Here is a 15,034-nt window from a genome sequence, read left to right as displayed (position 1 = left end):
GGCACCCCCCTAAGCCCCCTTTGGCACCCCCATAAGTTCTCTTTAGCACATCAGTGGGCCCCCTTGGCACCCCCTCTAAGTCCCTTGGGCAACCCCCTAAGCCCCCTTGGCACCCCCCTAAGCCCCTTGGGCAACCCCCTAAGCCCCCTTTGGCACCCCCCTAAGCCCCCTTGGCACCCCCCTAAGTCCCCTTGGCACCGCTCTAAGTCCCTTGGGCACCCCCCTAAGCCCCCTTGGCACCCCCATAAGTTCTCTTTAGCACATCAGTGGGCCCCCTTGGCACCCCTCTAAGTCCCTTGGGCAACCCCATAAGTCCCCTTGGCACCCCCCTAAGTCCCTTGGGCAACCCCCTAAGTCCCTTGGGCAACCCCCTAAGCCCCCTTGGCACCCCCCTAAGTCCCCTTGGCACCCCCCTAAGTCCCTTGGGCACCCCCCTAAGCCCCCTTGGCACCCCCATAAGTTCTCTTTAGCACATCAGTGGGCCCCCTTGGCACCCCTCTAAGTCCCTTGGGCAACCCCATAAGTCCCCTTGGCACCCCCCTAAGTCCCTTGGGCAACCCCCTAAGCCCCCTTGGCACCCCCCTAAGTCCCCTTGGCACCCCCCTAAGCCCCTTGGGCAACCCCCTAAGTCCCTTGGGCAACCCCCTAAGCCCCCTTGGCACCCCCCTAAGTCCCCTTGGCACCCCCCTAAGCCCCTTGGGCAACCCCCTAAGCCCCTTGGGCAACCCCCTAAGCCCCCTTTGGCACCCCCCTAAGCCCCCTTGGCACCCCCCTAAGTCCCCTTGGCACCGCTCTAAGTTCCTTGGGCACCCCCCTAAGCCCCCTTGGCACCCCCATAAGTTCTCTTTAGCACATCAGTGGGCCCCCTTGGCACCCCCTCTAAGTCCCTTGGGCAACCCCCTAAGCCCCCTTGGCACCCCGCTAAGCCCCCTTGGCACCCCCCTAAGCCCCCTTTGCCCCCCCCCAAGCCCCCTCGGCACCCCCCTAAGCCCCCTTTGCCCCCCCCCCAAGCCCCCTCGGCACCCCCCTAAGCCCCCTTCGGCACCACCGGCAGCACCTCTGGGTCCGCAGCTGCACACTCGCAGCCCCCAGGGGTGCTCTGTCCCTGTGCAGGCACCACCAGGCTCCCACCTCCACCCAGCCCCACCGTGGGCGCAGGGCTTTGATGCCACACACACACCCCCACCCCACCCCACCCCCCCCTGGGCTCCTTGGGGAGCACCGTTTGGGGTCCAGCGCCCCGAGGCAGCCGCCTGATGCTCCGCTCTCCTCCCCCAGCCCCGGCAGCTTGGTGCCAGGAAGAGGAGGGGACGCGTGACCTGGCTGCCATCTTCTAGCCCGGGGGGGGGGGGGGTGTGTGTCAAACCGCCACCTTCCTCTTCCTCCCCGAGGCACAGACCCCAGCTTTTAACCCTTGTGCTGCCCGTCCCACCGCGGCTGGTGGAGCAAAACCCTTCCCTTGGAGGCAGCCCCACCTCACCCCCCCGTTTCCCCCCGCCGGCCCCCGCAGCGCCGGTGCCCGGCCGAGAGGAAGGAGAGCCCCAGCGTCGCTTCCCGGGCCCCCCGATGCGGATCTTTGGGGCCATGGAGCTGCGGGACGGGAGCAAAGAGCGGTGGAGGGAGGAATTTCCAGCCGTGTGGGCGAGACACGAGCTGGACTGCGGGCTGGTGGACGAGGAGGTGGAGGTGAGGACGACGGGACCGGTGCCGTTCCAAAACCAGAAGCCGCTTCCCAAACACCTGGAAGACGCGGTGGCCGCCGTCCTGCGGGAGATGCTGCGCGGCGGCGTGGTGGTGAGGGGCACGTCCGCCTCCAACAGCCCCCTGTGGCTCGAGACGAAAGGCACCGGGGAGCTTTGGAGGCTGACGATCGACTGCAAGGCTCTCAACAGGGTCGCCCCCCGCAAGGCCGCGGAGACCCTGGACAGGACCAAGGTGGTGACGTCCCTGAGCCCCCGCAGCAGGTTCTTCTCGGTGGTCGACCTGTCCTGCAGCTCCTTCGCCATCCCCCTGGCACCTGCCTGCAGGGCCAAGTTTGCCTTCACCTTCCGGGGCCAGCAGTACCTCTTCGCCCGGCTGCCCCCGCGCTTCCACAGCACCACCAGCATCGTGCACCGCCGGGTGGCCCGGATGCTCTCCCAGCTGCCCCAAGAAGACCGAGGCTGGGTTGCTTGCTACACCGACGACATTATCATCGCCGGGAAAACCCAAGAGGAGACGGAAGCCCGGACCAAGAGGGTTCTGAGGCTGATCCAAAGCACCGGCTTCAAAGCCAAGCTGCAGAAAGCGCAGCTGGTGCAGCGCGTGGTGGACTACCTGGGCATAACCCTCACGGCCCGGGGGCACGAGATCGGGGAGAGGGAGCTGGCGGCCGTCAGGGACATGTCCTGCCCGTGGGACCTGCACGAGCTTCAGCAGCTGCTGGGGCACCTGAGCTCCCTGCAGAAGTACGTCGAGGGCTACGCGGAGCTGGTGCGGCCGCTGCAGAGGCTCACGAGGAAGCAGGCGGCGTGGGTGTGGGGACCCGAGCAGCGGCAGGCGCTGAGCCGCCTGCGGCGCGCCGTCCTCGCCGCGCCCGCCCTGCGCTTCCCGGAGAAGTCCGAGCCCTTCGTCATCAGGCTGGGGGCGAGCGACGGGGCTGCGGGGGCCGCCTTGCTGCAGGAGGACGAGCGGGGGGAGCTGGTGCCGGTGAGCTTCAGCTCCCGGTCCCTGAAGGACCACGAGGTCCTCTATTCGCCCGGGGAGAAGGGGTGCCTGGCGGCGCTCCTGGCGCTACAGGCCTTCGAGGCTCTCATAGGGCCAGCCCCCGTCGTTATCCGAATGCCCCATTCCCCTTGGAAGTACCTCCTTTGGGGCGAAACCAGGAGCTTCTGCTGGCCGAGCCCAGCCCCGGCGCGGTGGACCTTGCTGCTGGTGAACAGGGGGGAAAGGAGCGCGCAGCCCGACGGGGGGCACCCCTACAGCTCGCCGGTGCCCCCCGCGCCCGCCCTGGTGCTGCTGCCACCCCGCACGCCTCGGGGCAACGTCTGGTTCACGGCAGGCAGCGTGCAGGGCCGGGAAGGGCCGAGCTCCTTCGGCTTCGCAGCGGCCAACCTGGAAAAGCGCTGGCTGCTCGGGCTGGCGAAGGGCGGCTCGGCGCCGAGCGCGGAGCTGGCGGCGATTTGGGAGCTGCTGCAGCACCACTGCAGCTCCCTGCCCCTCTACGTGTACGCCAGCTCCAAGCCCCTGGTGAAAAGGCTGCGAGGCGAGGCTCGCGAGTGGGGCAGGGGGCTGGGGGGAAGCGCCAAGGAGGATCTGTGGCACCGCGTCCTGCGCTGGGTGCGCGCCAGCCCGGGGGTGCTGCACGTCAGGCACGCCGGGGGGGACGGCGACGGGGACGAAAAGGAGTTAGAATGGAGCCAGAAAGTGGCCAGAAGGGCTCGGGGGATTCCTGCCGGGGTCAAAACCGTGAAGCACCAGCAAAACTGGGAGCCGTCGAAGTACGAGAAGCAAGAAATAGTTGCCCGGAGCCATCGGGGGCACAAGGGGGTGGAGGAGACCCTGGCCACGGTGCGGCAGGTGGCCGCTTGGGAAGGGGACAGCGCGCAGGTGGCCCGCTGGGTGCAGAGCTGCCCCCGCTGCGCCCGGGGCGAGGGGGAGGCGGGCACCACGCCGCCCCAGCGCCCCAAAGGGCCGTGGTCGCGCCTCCAGCTCGGCTTCATCAAGGGGCTGCCCCGCACCGAGGAGGGGCTGCGGTGCCTGCTGGTGGCGGTGGACGAGTCCTCGCACTGGGCGGACGCCTTCCCCATGCGCGAGCCCTCGGCGGAGGAGGCGGCCGAGATCCTTTCGGAGCAGATCTGGGAGCTCTACGGCACGCCCCACGCCGTCGGCTGCGAGCCGGGCTCAGCCTTCCTGCGGGACGCTGTGCGGCAGGTCCTGGGGGCGACGGGCACCCGGCAGCCCCCCCCATCGCCCCCCGGCCCCCGACTGCCTGGCACCCATCGCGGGCAGCCTGCGGCGCCTGGCCCAGAGCGCGGGCAAGGACTGGGCGAAGAGGCTGCCGCTGATCCTGGCGGCAGTGCGCTCCCTGTACGCGCTGGGGGAGGCGCTGGGCCCCCACCAGATTATTCCCGATTTCCCCGTGGAGCTGCGGCTCAGCCCCTGCGAGGGCGAGGGGGCGCCGGGACCCTCGGAGCCCATCCTGCCCTGGTTGGCGCGGCTGCGCCAGGATGGGGCCACGTACAGGCAGAGGGGGCCGGGGGTGATGCCGGGGGGCACCGGGGGGAGCAGCGGGTCGGGGGGTGGCCGAGCGTGGGATGGGTGCTAGGGGGGGGTGGCTCAAGGGCCTTTGACCGTGCCCCAAGGGGTGAGGAGGAAGGGAGGAAGGTGCCACCAAGGAGGTGCAGGGACGTGGAGACGACCCCATAAGGAGGCAGTGCCGGGAACCCAGCGTGGGTCGGGGGGGGGGGGGGGGGGAGAGAGAACGGAATTGGGGGGGTGGGAGAAAAAGGTGTAAAGGGGCCGGTCGGGTGTGAAACGGGGCCTGTCACTGCAGTCTGTCCTATCCTGGGTTTGTTTTTTTATTAAATCTTTTCTTAGCCATCTCTGCGCATTCTTGCTCTGTCCCGTGAGCGCACGGTGCGAGGGTTCGGGGCAGCAGCGTGGGGCTGGGGGCAGCCCCCCGGTGTCGGATGGGGGTGGGCACCCCCCACACGCTGGTGCCAGGGGCTGGGGTCTTTCACCTCCAGCCACTGGTGGTGGTGGTGGGGGGGGGGGAACGGTGCCTGCCCCCAGAAAAAGCTCCTGAGGCTGGAGCGGGGCCGTGGGGGCGCAGCCGGGGGGCTTGGCGCGGGGCGGGGGGCACCCACACCTCCCCCAGACCCGTGTGTGTGGGTTTCCAAGCTGGACCCTCTGGGGGGGGTGCAGGATCCGTCCGTGCTTCCGTCCCGGAGCTGTTAGGAAAACCCCAAAAGCCCCCACCCGGGCGCCACGAGCCTGGCGTGCGGGGTTTGAGCGGGCGCTGCGCCTTCCCGTGGGGCACCCCAAAACCAGCTCCGAGCGGGGCCGGGGCCCTTGTGCCCCCCACCCCCACCCCCACCCCACCCCCAAATCCAACAGAAGGGGTAACCAGCACCTCTGCCTCCAGGCGCAGCCCCGGCGCTGATCCAGCACGAGCCCGGGGAGCTGCCCGGCCGCTGGCTTAGCCCGAGCGCCTTCGCCACCGAGCGGCTTGGGCCGGGAAGCGGGGCAGCGCCGCGGCGGTTAAAATAGCTGCGCCAAAAGGAGAAGGGATCGGCCAAATCGGTCCCCCTGGAGCAGCGCCACGAGCCGTGAGTCATCAGGGACGGCGCGAGGGCACGCAGGAGGCTGCAGGAAAAGACGGGGAGCAGCGGAGGGAACCCCCCCCCCCCCCGGTGCTGAGCATCCCCTCCCTCTCCCCCCCTCTCCGGAGCCACCGAGATGAGCCCCACGAGGGCTAAGTGCCGCGTGGTGACCCCGTGGGGCTCCTGGCCGTGTGGAAATGGCCGTGGTGGATGTTGGCACGTCCTCCTGCTCCTTCCTCTGCCCGCCAGTGCCGCAGGATGAGCTGGGAGGAAACAGCAGCGAGAGCCCAAAATGCCAGGGAGAAACAGCAGAGAGACCCAAAAAATCTTGGGCGGGCTCCCTGGGGACGAGTTGTGACCCTGAAATGTGGGGTGGGGACGTCCAGGAGCCACGAGGAGGAGGCGGGCAGGTGCTGGGAGGGGGAATATTGCAGAAAACACGGGGCAGAAGCTCGAAGCGACCAGGGAGGGGAGGAAAAACACGGCTGCAGCTGCAGGAGCGGCAGGGGTTTGGGTGGCTAAAGGACGAGGCCGCTGCGCGGAGCCGTGGGGAACGACACGGGGGAAAATGCCACGTGGGGAAACAGCCACTGCCCCCACCACCACCACCACCCCCGCCGGCTCTGGTGGTCCCACCGGGGCCTGGGACCCCCCCCAAAGAGGAAGGTGGCCACGCAGGGATGAAGGCTGGCCCACCGGCAGGGTCTCGGCAGAGGGCAGCAGCAGCCCTGCGGAAAGTGGCCGTGGGGATTGGGGTCTCCGCAGCCCCTCGCGCTCCCAGCCAGCGCGTGGGGTTTTCCTCCCACCCCCCCCCAACCCCCCCCCCTTCTCGGTTGCCCCCTCCCCAAGGTGCTGAGCAGCCCCCAGCAGCGTGCCCTGGCGCCCGCCACAGCGCAGGGATGAGGCACCCCCAAAAAAACCATCCCTGACCCGCTCGGGACCCTCGCCCCACCGCTCCGAAACACAGCACCCCGTGGCCCCAGGCAGCAGCCGGAGCCTGACCCCACATCCCACAGCCAGAACCACGGGCACAAAGCGGGACCCCAGCCCCCAAACCCTCCGTGCCCCTGCCCCAGATCTGGCCCCAGCACCCCCAGACCCCAAACCCCATCTCCCCATCGCCCTGGCCCAAGCGCACGGGCTCAAGCCCCAACCCTCTGACCCCGACCCCGAGGACCAGGACCCCATCCCGACACCAGGACCCAACCCCAAGACGCCAGACGCCCCCCCCAGCACCACTGGGCGCAGCCCCCAACATCTCCCCATCCTCCCCCAACATCTCCCCAACCCCACAGCATCCCTCCCCTTGGCCGGGCACGGCTCGGCACGGCTCGGCACGGCTCGGCACGGCTCGGCGGGGCGGTCGGTCAGACATTTGGTAGTCATTAGGGCTGGAGGGAAGGAAGGAGGGAAGGAGGGAGGGAAGGAGGGAGGGAAGGAAGGAGCAGCCTTTCTCCCCCAGCACTCAGCCCAGCGCCTCGGTGGACGCCGTCCAAGCCCGGCCGCGCTTCCCGCTCCCCATCCCGCTCCCCATGGGCGAACGGGCGGCCCCGGGGGCTCCCCCCCGCCAACGGGGCGGCTTCTGAGGGCTCCCCAAAACCGTCTGGCCGAGCTGGGGAGCGAGGGGCCGAGGAAGGCGAGCAGGGAGCCCGGCAGCCCCGGCCATGCTCGCCGGCACGGCGGGAGGAGACGTGCTGCGGGGAGCGGGGCGCTGAGGCCCTCGGTGGCACGGGGCTGCGGCCACCACGTCCCCGCTCGCGGCCGGGCGGTTTTGGGGCCATGAGAGGTGAGTCGGGGCCATACGGGGGGGCTGGAGGCTTTTTTTTGGGCGGGGGGGACGCTGGGAGAGGGGTGAGGTTGGTGGTGTAGGGGCAGGAGGGGATGGCGGTGGCCGAGCCAGGGTCCCCATCATGGTCCCCAAAGTTGGGGGGTGGCCAGGGGGGGTGCTGCCCCCCTCCCTGCCCACCCCATGGGCAGCTTTTTCCGTGCCGGGGGGCTGAGGTGGGCTCGGCCCCACTCTGAGACCCCCAAAGCAATGGGGGTGCTTCCAGTGCAGACCTCCTCCTCCTCCCGGCCCAACGGGTGCCTCCGCCGCTCGTTCCTGGGGCAGAAAAGCAAAAATCTGGGACAGCTGAAAAATGACAGGCCGGAGGGACGTGGAGGGGAGCGGGAGGCCCCCCCCCTCACCCCCCCGGTGCCGCCCCGGGTTTCCGTGGGGGTGGCAGGGTTTATAAGCAGGGGATGCTGACGGCGCCGGCACTCCGGCCATGGGACGCGGCCCCTCGCGGCCCCCCCGGCGTGGAAAGCACGGCGCAGCCCCAACTTCTGCCCCCCGCACCTGGGGGCAGCTGTGGAGCAGGTCGGGGGGCTCGGGATGGGGGGCAAAGCTTGGGGGGGGGATGCAGGGGTTGGGGTACAGCCCCCTCCTGGGTTGTGGCATGGACAGAGCCTGTGCACCGCGCTCGCCTGGTGCCCCCGGGTGGGATCCATGGTGTTTGCCACTCCTGCCAGCTGCTGTTGGGGGGGTCCTGGGCTCCGTGCCCCCCATCGCCGTGCTCTGCCCCAGCAGAAGGGAGCCCCGGAATCAGCTGAGGGCTTGGGGATGCTTCGTTTGCTTTTTTATCAATGCAACAGCTTGGGGAGTACGGGGGGGGGGGGGCCCCTTCCCAGAGCCGGCTGATCCTGGGAGTGGATGGGATGGGGGCACAGGGGATGGGGGCACAGGGGATGGGGGACAAAGGGGTTGGGGGCACAGGGGATGGGGGACAGGGGATGAGGACACGGGATGGGGGCACAGGGGTTGGGGGCACAGGGGATGGGGGCACAGGGGATGGGGAGCACAGGGGATGGGGGCACAGGGGATGGGGGCACAGGGGACGGGGGGGGGCCCTCCACCCGCCCTGCTCCCCTGGGTTTGGGTTTGCCGGAGCTGAGCGTGAGCCCAAACACGGGGACAAAAATCAGGAGGGCTCCTGGCCGTCCCCACACACGGGGACGGGATCTGCAGGAAGGGGCTGGGAGGCAGCGAGGCCTCTCGGGATGGAGGCCGGCCTCGTCGCCGCTTTTCCGGGTCCCACCTGAAGCGTGGGGTTGCCTTCCCTTTCCAGCAGAGGACCTGGTGGGAGCGGAGGAGGAGGAGATGCCGTCCTTCCGCACCACCGGTGAGCACCGAGGCCACCCCCTTGCCCCCCTTCCATGGGGTGGGCAGCAGCAGGGCCTGATCCTTCCTTCTCCTGCTTCAGGCAGGGCACGGAGCAGCTGCAGCCGGTGCCAGAGGAACCTCTCCCTGCAGACGGCCGTCAAAGTCCTCTACGTCTTCTCCGTCCTGCTCATCGTGGCCGTCACCGTGCTGGCCGCCCTGGGTGAGTGCAGGCGGGGATGGGGGCCGCATCCTTCCCTCTTTTCTCCTTCCCTTCCTTCGGGCGGCCCCACGGGGATGTGTGAGCTTCCCTCCAACGCAAGGGTTGGAGTAGGATGGCGTGAAACAACCCTAAATTCCTGGACCCCCCCCCCCCAGTTCTTTGCTGCCTTTTGGTGAGCCCTCCTGCATCCCAAGGGAACCATGGTGTGAGGGGACCTGATGGAGCCTGGTGGGCTTTGTCCTACAGGACACTTGTGGCTCTGAGGGGGTCCCATGTCCCCCATGAGGGTCAGCAAAGCCTTTGGCGGGGGTCCCAAGACCCTTGGTGTGGTAGGCGATGGCAGCCAGGGCTGTGTTCAGCACCTGTCCGGCCCCTCAGCACCCTCCTCCCCTCCACAGTGTTCAGGAGAGTCGACTCCATCGCGGGCGGCATCAGCTCGGCGCAGGCGTACTACGAGGAGAAGATCCTGGCCATCCAGGGGGAGATCCAGGGGCTGGGTGAGTCCAACAGGGAGCTCCAGGGGCTGGGCGGGCCTCAACAGGGAGGTCTGTGGGTCCTGGTGGTGGGTGGTGGGCTTCAACAGGGAGGTCTGTGGGTGTTGGTGGTGGGCTATGGACCGCAACAGGGAGGTCTGTGGGTGCTGGTGCTGGGCTGAGGGCCTCAACTTGAAGGTCTGTGGGTCCTGGTGGTGGGTGGTGGGCTTCAACAGGGAGGTCTGTGGGTGCTGGTGGTGGGCTGAGGGCCTCAACAGGGAGGTCTGTGGGTCCTGGTGCTGGGCTGAGGGCCTCAACTTGAAGGTCTGTGGGTCCTGGTGGTGGGTGGTGGGCTTCAACAGGGAGGTCTGTGGGTGCTGGTGGTGGGCTGAGGGCCTCAACGGGGAGGTCTGTGGGTCCTGGTGGTGGGCTAAGGGCCTCGTGGTGGAGATCCGTGGATCCTGGTGGTGGGTGGTGGACTAAGGGCCTCCTGTGCCCTGCCTCCAGATGAGAAGACCTCGGGGAACTGCTCGCTGTGCCGTGAGACGGCTGAGCTGGGCCAGGAGCTCGCCAGGCTGCAGGGCGAGCTGGAGGAGATCCAGAAGATGCTCCTGGCGCAGGAAATCCTCCTGGACCGCACCTCCCGCACCCACGAGCTGCTCGCGTCCTCCGGCCAGGAGCTGAGCGCCGAGGTGGCCGGCTGCTCCCTGGCCATCGGGCAGGTCAACCAGAGCGTGGGGCAGCTCATGGCGCGGGCCGGGGGCTGGCAGGACGCGGCCGCGGGGCTGCGGGGCTCGCTGCGGGCGCTGGCGCAGGAGCGGCTGGAGGCGCGGGCGGCCGTGCAGCAGCTGAACGTGACGCTGGGGCAGAGCTCCGAGTGGATCCGCGCCGTGCAGAGGAAGGCGGACGAGGAGACGCTGACGCTGCAGAAGATGGTGGCCGAGTGGCAGAACCACACGCGCCTCCTGGGCGGGCTGCGGGCGGCCGCCGCCGAGACGGGCGAGATGGTGAAGGGCCTTCAAAGCAGCGTGGGCGCCGCGGCCCGGCAGGTGGGGCAGAACTCGGAGAGCATGCACGAGCTGGTGCTGCAGGTGATGGGGCTGCAGCTGCAGCTCGACAACGTCTCCTCCTCCCTGGACGACCACGAAGAGACGGTGAGCGACCTGCGCTACCACGGCCAGTACGCGCAGAACCGCACGGCCGAGCGCTTCGAGACGCTGGAAGGGCGCATGGCCTCCCACGAGGTGGAGATCGGCACCATCGTCGCCAACGTCAACGCCACCGACAGCCACGTGCACAGCATGCTGCGCTACCTGGACGACGTGCGGCTCTCCTGCACGCTGGGCTTCCACGCCCACGCCGAGGAGCTCTACTACCTCAACAAGTCCCTCGGCCAGGCCCAGGGAGCCACCGACCGGCTGCGGGAACGTTTCGGCCTGCTCAGCGCCCGGCTGGACTTCGACGTCCGCAACCTGTCCATGGTCATGGAGGAGATGAAGGTGGTGGACATCCGGCACGGGGAGATGCTGAGGAACATCACCGTCTTACGAGGTGAGGGGCCCCAGCGGGCAGCACTTCTGGGGCTGGTCCTGGGGACAGCCAAGCTCCTCGGGAGCTTCCCACACCACACAGGAGCCAAAGCAGCAGTGCCTTGGCCGGGGAGGTGTTGGGGTGGCCGTGAAGGTACCCAAATGGTCATGGACGTGGAGGTGTCTTGGGGACGGAGCTGCGTGGCTCAGCTTGTCCCCGTGCAGGGGACAGGGCAGCCAGGAGGTGACCCAGGTGGTTATAGTGGGGTTGGTCCGTACACCACAGCTCTCCCCCTTGGTGCTGGTGAGCCCCCCTCGCTGCTCCTGGTGGAAAGGGCACGAACACCCCTGGACAAGGCGTCCTGAAGCTTCCCCTGGTGTCTTTGGCGGCCTGGGGACATCTCCATCCACCCACGTCCCCTGTTACCCCCAGCGAGCCCTGTCCAGGGGGTCTGCACTGCCCGGACCCCCCCAGCTCAGCCCTTTTGAGCGCTCTCCCTTGCTGTCTTTGGCTAAAAAAGGGGATTTTGCTCCAGGAAAAAGCAATTATGGTGTCCTCAGACCCTGGGTCCTGCTGGCACAGCTGTTTGGGGACCGCAGGAAGGGGGGGAGAGGAGGCTCCGCATGCACAGGGGTGCTCAGGGATGCCCCCCCCACAGAGCTGGGAGCCAAAGCAGCTCTGGGTTTAACCGGGATCCCAAAAAAACCACAGGGCACCCCCCTGGCTCACCGTTCCGGGATGCTGCACCCCGAGCTTCGCGTTCACCCCCTTCCTCTTCCTCCCGCAGGTGTGCCGGGCCTCCCGGGCCCCCGCGGCCTCAAGGGCGACGTGGGCACCAAGGGTCCTGCAGGAAGCAATGGAGAGAAGGGCGACGCGGGCAGCCTGGGCTCACCAGGCCCCCCCCGGCTCCCCCGGCCCCCCGGGTCCTCCCGGTCCCCAGGGAGAGAGGGGACCCCTGGGCGTGAAGGGCTTCCCCGGCCTCAAGGGCACAAAGGGCAGCTTTGGGCTGTCCGGCTCCGAGGGACAGACGGGGCCCAAGGGAGACCTGGGCCCCCCAGGGCCGGAGGGGGGGCCGGGGCCGGCGGGACCCCCCGGTCCTCAGGGAAAACCGGGGCTCCCCGGGAACCCGGGGGCTGTGGGACGGATCGGCCCCACGGGACCCAAGGGAGACCCCGGGTTGCGGGGCCCCCCAGGACCACCGGGTCCCCCCGGTCCCCCCGGCCCATGACCCAGCCTTGGAGCCACGCTGATGGCACGGGGACGGAGGAGCCCCCCCCTCCAACCCCAAAAGCATCCCCCGCTGCCAGCCCCTGGGGACAGGGCAGGAAGGACCCCGGGGGGGGGGGTGTCCGGACCCCTCCCCAGCGCCATTCTTCGGGGTGCCGTGGGGCTGGTCCCCGGCTCTCGGGTGGCCGCGGGTGCAGGCTGTGGGCAACGAGACCCCGGGGTCCCGCGGGACGAGGACCTGCAGGGGTTGGGGTGCAGCTGGTTTGCCCCCCTTTCCCCGGCCGCCGCCCCCCCCCCCCCCCGCCGCCCCTCGCTGCACCGGCTTTGTACTCGTGGCACAATAAATCCCTGCGGGGACCCGCGGCTCCTGCCTCCTGGGGGGCTGGGGGGTGAGCCGCTGGTGTCGGCGTGGGGCAGGAGGTGCAGGGGAAGCGTTTTGCATCGCTGCTGGTGATTTGGGGAGGTGGGCGCAGAACCTGTGCGGGTGCCTGGGCTCGTCGCCCCGTCCTGCAGCTTGGATGGAGCTGGCAGGGGGGGGAGAAGCCCCCTCTGTAGCCCCCCCGATGTAGCCGAGGGAGATGCAGATGGAGCGATGGTGCTGGTGGCCGGGCTGGGGCTAATCACGGGGATACCCCAAACCCCAAACCCCAAAACCCCGCAGATCTGGTCCTGCTCTGGGCCACCTGGGGCCGGATTGTGTGGGGTGGGAGCTGGGGGGGACGGCCTCAGAGAGCCCCCCCCGTGTGCATGTGTGTGTTTGTACGTGTGTGTGCATACCCAGGGCACGTGGGCACACCTGTGTACGCGCACACGTGTGCACGCGCACCCAGGGGCGCCCCGCGGTGCGTGCCGAGGAGCGCACACGCTCGTGCCGTGTGAGACGAGGTCTCCATCGGGGACCCCGCTCCTCGCCCCCCAGAAGGGCCCCCCGGAGCCAGGCCCGTGCCCCCCGGCCCCCCCGGGGCAGGGTGTGGGATGTTTTTTCCCTTGCTGAGGGCAGGGAGGGGGCAGCCGGGAGGCCCCAGGTACCCGAGCCGGGGCCGCGGTGCCAAGAGCAACACGGCGCTGGGGAAAACAGCCGGCCCCACCTCGGGCTCTGCCGGGGTTCCCCTCCCTGCGGTGCCGGCGCAAAAATCCCCTAGCGCTCACACACATCCCTGCCTGGCTGCCTGCACGACCCAGTGCTGCTTCACTGCCCGCTCGTGGGAGAAACGGGGTTTTGCCATCCACAGCCTGCCCTGAGTTTGCTTTCCAGCTGCTTGTTCAGGGCACGGCTGGCCCGGGCCCTCTCCTCATCCTCGTCCCAGTCCCTGTTCCCATCCCCATTCTGTCCCCATCCCCATACTGCCCCCATCCCCATTCCTGTCCCCATTCCCATCCCCATCCCCATCCCCATCCTCATTCCCATTCCCATCCCACCCCAGTCCTCATCGCCATCCCCATTCTGTCCCCATCCTCATCCTTATCCTCACCCTAGTCCCTGTCCCCATCCCCATTCCTGTCCCCATCCCATCCCACCCCCAACCCCATCCCCATCCCCATCCCATCCCATTCCCCATTCCCACCCCATTCTCTCCCCATCTCCACCCCATCCCCATCCCGCCCCACCCCTGCCACCCCCCCGGTGCCTCCAGCCCCGTGCCCTCCCCTGCTGGCCCTGCCCGTGCCCCGGCTCGGTCCCGCCGTGCTCTTTATTGCTGTTGGCACGGCGTTTTCCTGTTTTCATCCCAAAAACGACGCCTGCAGAGCTCCAGGGCTGCGGGGCTGTTTGGTGCCGGGGGGGGCGGGGAACAAACACCAACTTTACTGCCCCTGCAGAGGGTCAGGATGAGGGTGCTGGGGGGGCACAGAGCAAAATACCCCAAACCTGCCCCATGCTGGGGGGCTGCGGGCACCCCACAAACCCGCACGGTGCTCCCGGCACTGCCCCTCCTGAGGGGGACACACAGACCCCAAACGGTGATGTCCACGGGGACAGGGACACGCAGACCCCAAATAGCAATGCCCAGAGGGACAGGGACATGCAGACCCCAAACGATGATGTGCAGGGAGATGGGGACATGCAGACCCCAAATGGTGACGTCCAGTGGGACAGGGACACGCAGACCCCAAACAGTGATGCCCAAAGGGACAGGGACATGCAGACCCCAAATGGTGACGTCCCGGGGGATGGGGACATGCAGACCCCAAACAGTGATGTAAAAGGGAATGGGAACACACAGCCCCCAAACAAGGATGTCCAGGGGGACAGGGACAGGCAGACCCCAAACGGTGATGCCCAAGGGGATGGGGACACGCAGCCCTCAAACAGGGATGCGCAGGGGGATGTGGACATGAAGCCCTACAGGCAGTGACACCCAGGGGGATGAGGACACGCAGACCCCAAACGGTGATGCTCAAGGGGATGGGGACATGCAACCCCCAAACTGTGATGCCCAGGGCTATGGGGACACACAGACCCCAAATGGTTATGTGCAGGGGGATGGGAACATGCAGACCCCAAACAAGGATGCCCAGGGAGATGGGGAGACGCAGACCCCAAACAGTGACGCCCAAAGGGATGGGGACACTCGGACCCCAAACGGCAACGTCCAGGGGGACAGGGACTCACAGACCCGCAGTGGTGACGCCCAGGGGGACGTGGACACCCCACCAAGCAGTGACTCCCAGGGGCCGTTTCCCAGCACCGAACACCCGAGCACAGCGGAGCCGCCGGCGGTGCCGGAGCCAAGCACAACAGGCGGCAGCTGCAGCGCGGGGCCGAGCCCCGGCCAACGCCCGCGCCCCATGAAAGGGCCCTTTTGAGTAGGATTTTGTCCCTCGGGGGGGGGGGACGGGACACACACAAACACCTGGGTCCCCCACGGGAGCCTCCCGGACTCCTGGGCTCTGCCGTTGCAGCTGGAAGGGGGAAACTCGTCCCCCTGCCTCAGTTTCCCCATCAGACTTCGTGGCCCCCTCCTGCCCGTCCCCATCCCCGCGCTCCCCATGACGCAGTTCGTGGGTCAAAACTCGCTATTTGGCCCCAAAACCGTGCACGTGGGGGGCACGGGCGCCCCGAGGCTCATCCGTCCTGCGTGCAGCCCCGGGAGGCTGCTGGCCTCAGCACGAGGGTGGCCTCGTCACCACCCCGCTGGGA

At 68.5% G+C, this 15,034-nt stretch overlaps 2 protein-coding genes across 2 annotated transcripts in view; one reads left to right on the top strand and one right to left on the bottom strand.

Annotated features, from left to right (window-relative positions):
• The window catches only part of CLU (clusterin), a 20,721-nt gene extending 8,032 nt beyond the window's left edge, over nucleotides 1-12,689 (bottom strand). The window contains exons 1-2 of the mRNA XM_040552275.1: nucleotides 12,605-12,689; nucleotides 2,693-2,702 (exon numbers count right to left, since the gene is read on the bottom strand). Coding sequence (XP_040408209.1) covers nucleotides 2,693-2,702; nucleotides 12,605-12,670 — 76 coding nt within the window. The 5' untranslated portion in view covers nucleotides 12,671-12,689. The remainder of the gene's footprint in view (nucleotides 1-2,692; nucleotides 2,703-12,604) is intronic.
• SCARA3 (scavenger receptor class A member 3) lies at nucleotides 7,530-12,031 on the top strand. The gene is given in 7 exon segments (XM_040552274.1): nucleotides 7,530-7,662; nucleotides 8,411-8,464; nucleotides 8,546-8,665; nucleotides 9,064-9,162; nucleotides 9,646-10,689; nucleotides 11,456-11,565; nucleotides 11,567-12,031. Coding segments are annotated over 7 exon segments (1,875 nt in total). The 5' UTR covers nucleotides 7,530-7,544; the 3' UTR covers nucleotides 11,897-12,031.
• Nucleotides 12,690-15,034: the final 2,345 nt, after the last annotated feature.

This window comes from Cygnus olor, chromosome 3 (assembly GCF_009769625.2).
Source record: "Cygnus olor isolate bCygOlo1 chromosome 3, bCygOlo1.pri.v2, whole genome shotgun sequence".
Classification (NCBI taxonomy): Eukaryota; Metazoa; Chordata; class Aves; order Anseriformes; family Anatidae; genus Cygnus; species Cygnus olor.
This window is presented reverse-complemented; position numbering and strand designations above follow the sequence as displayed.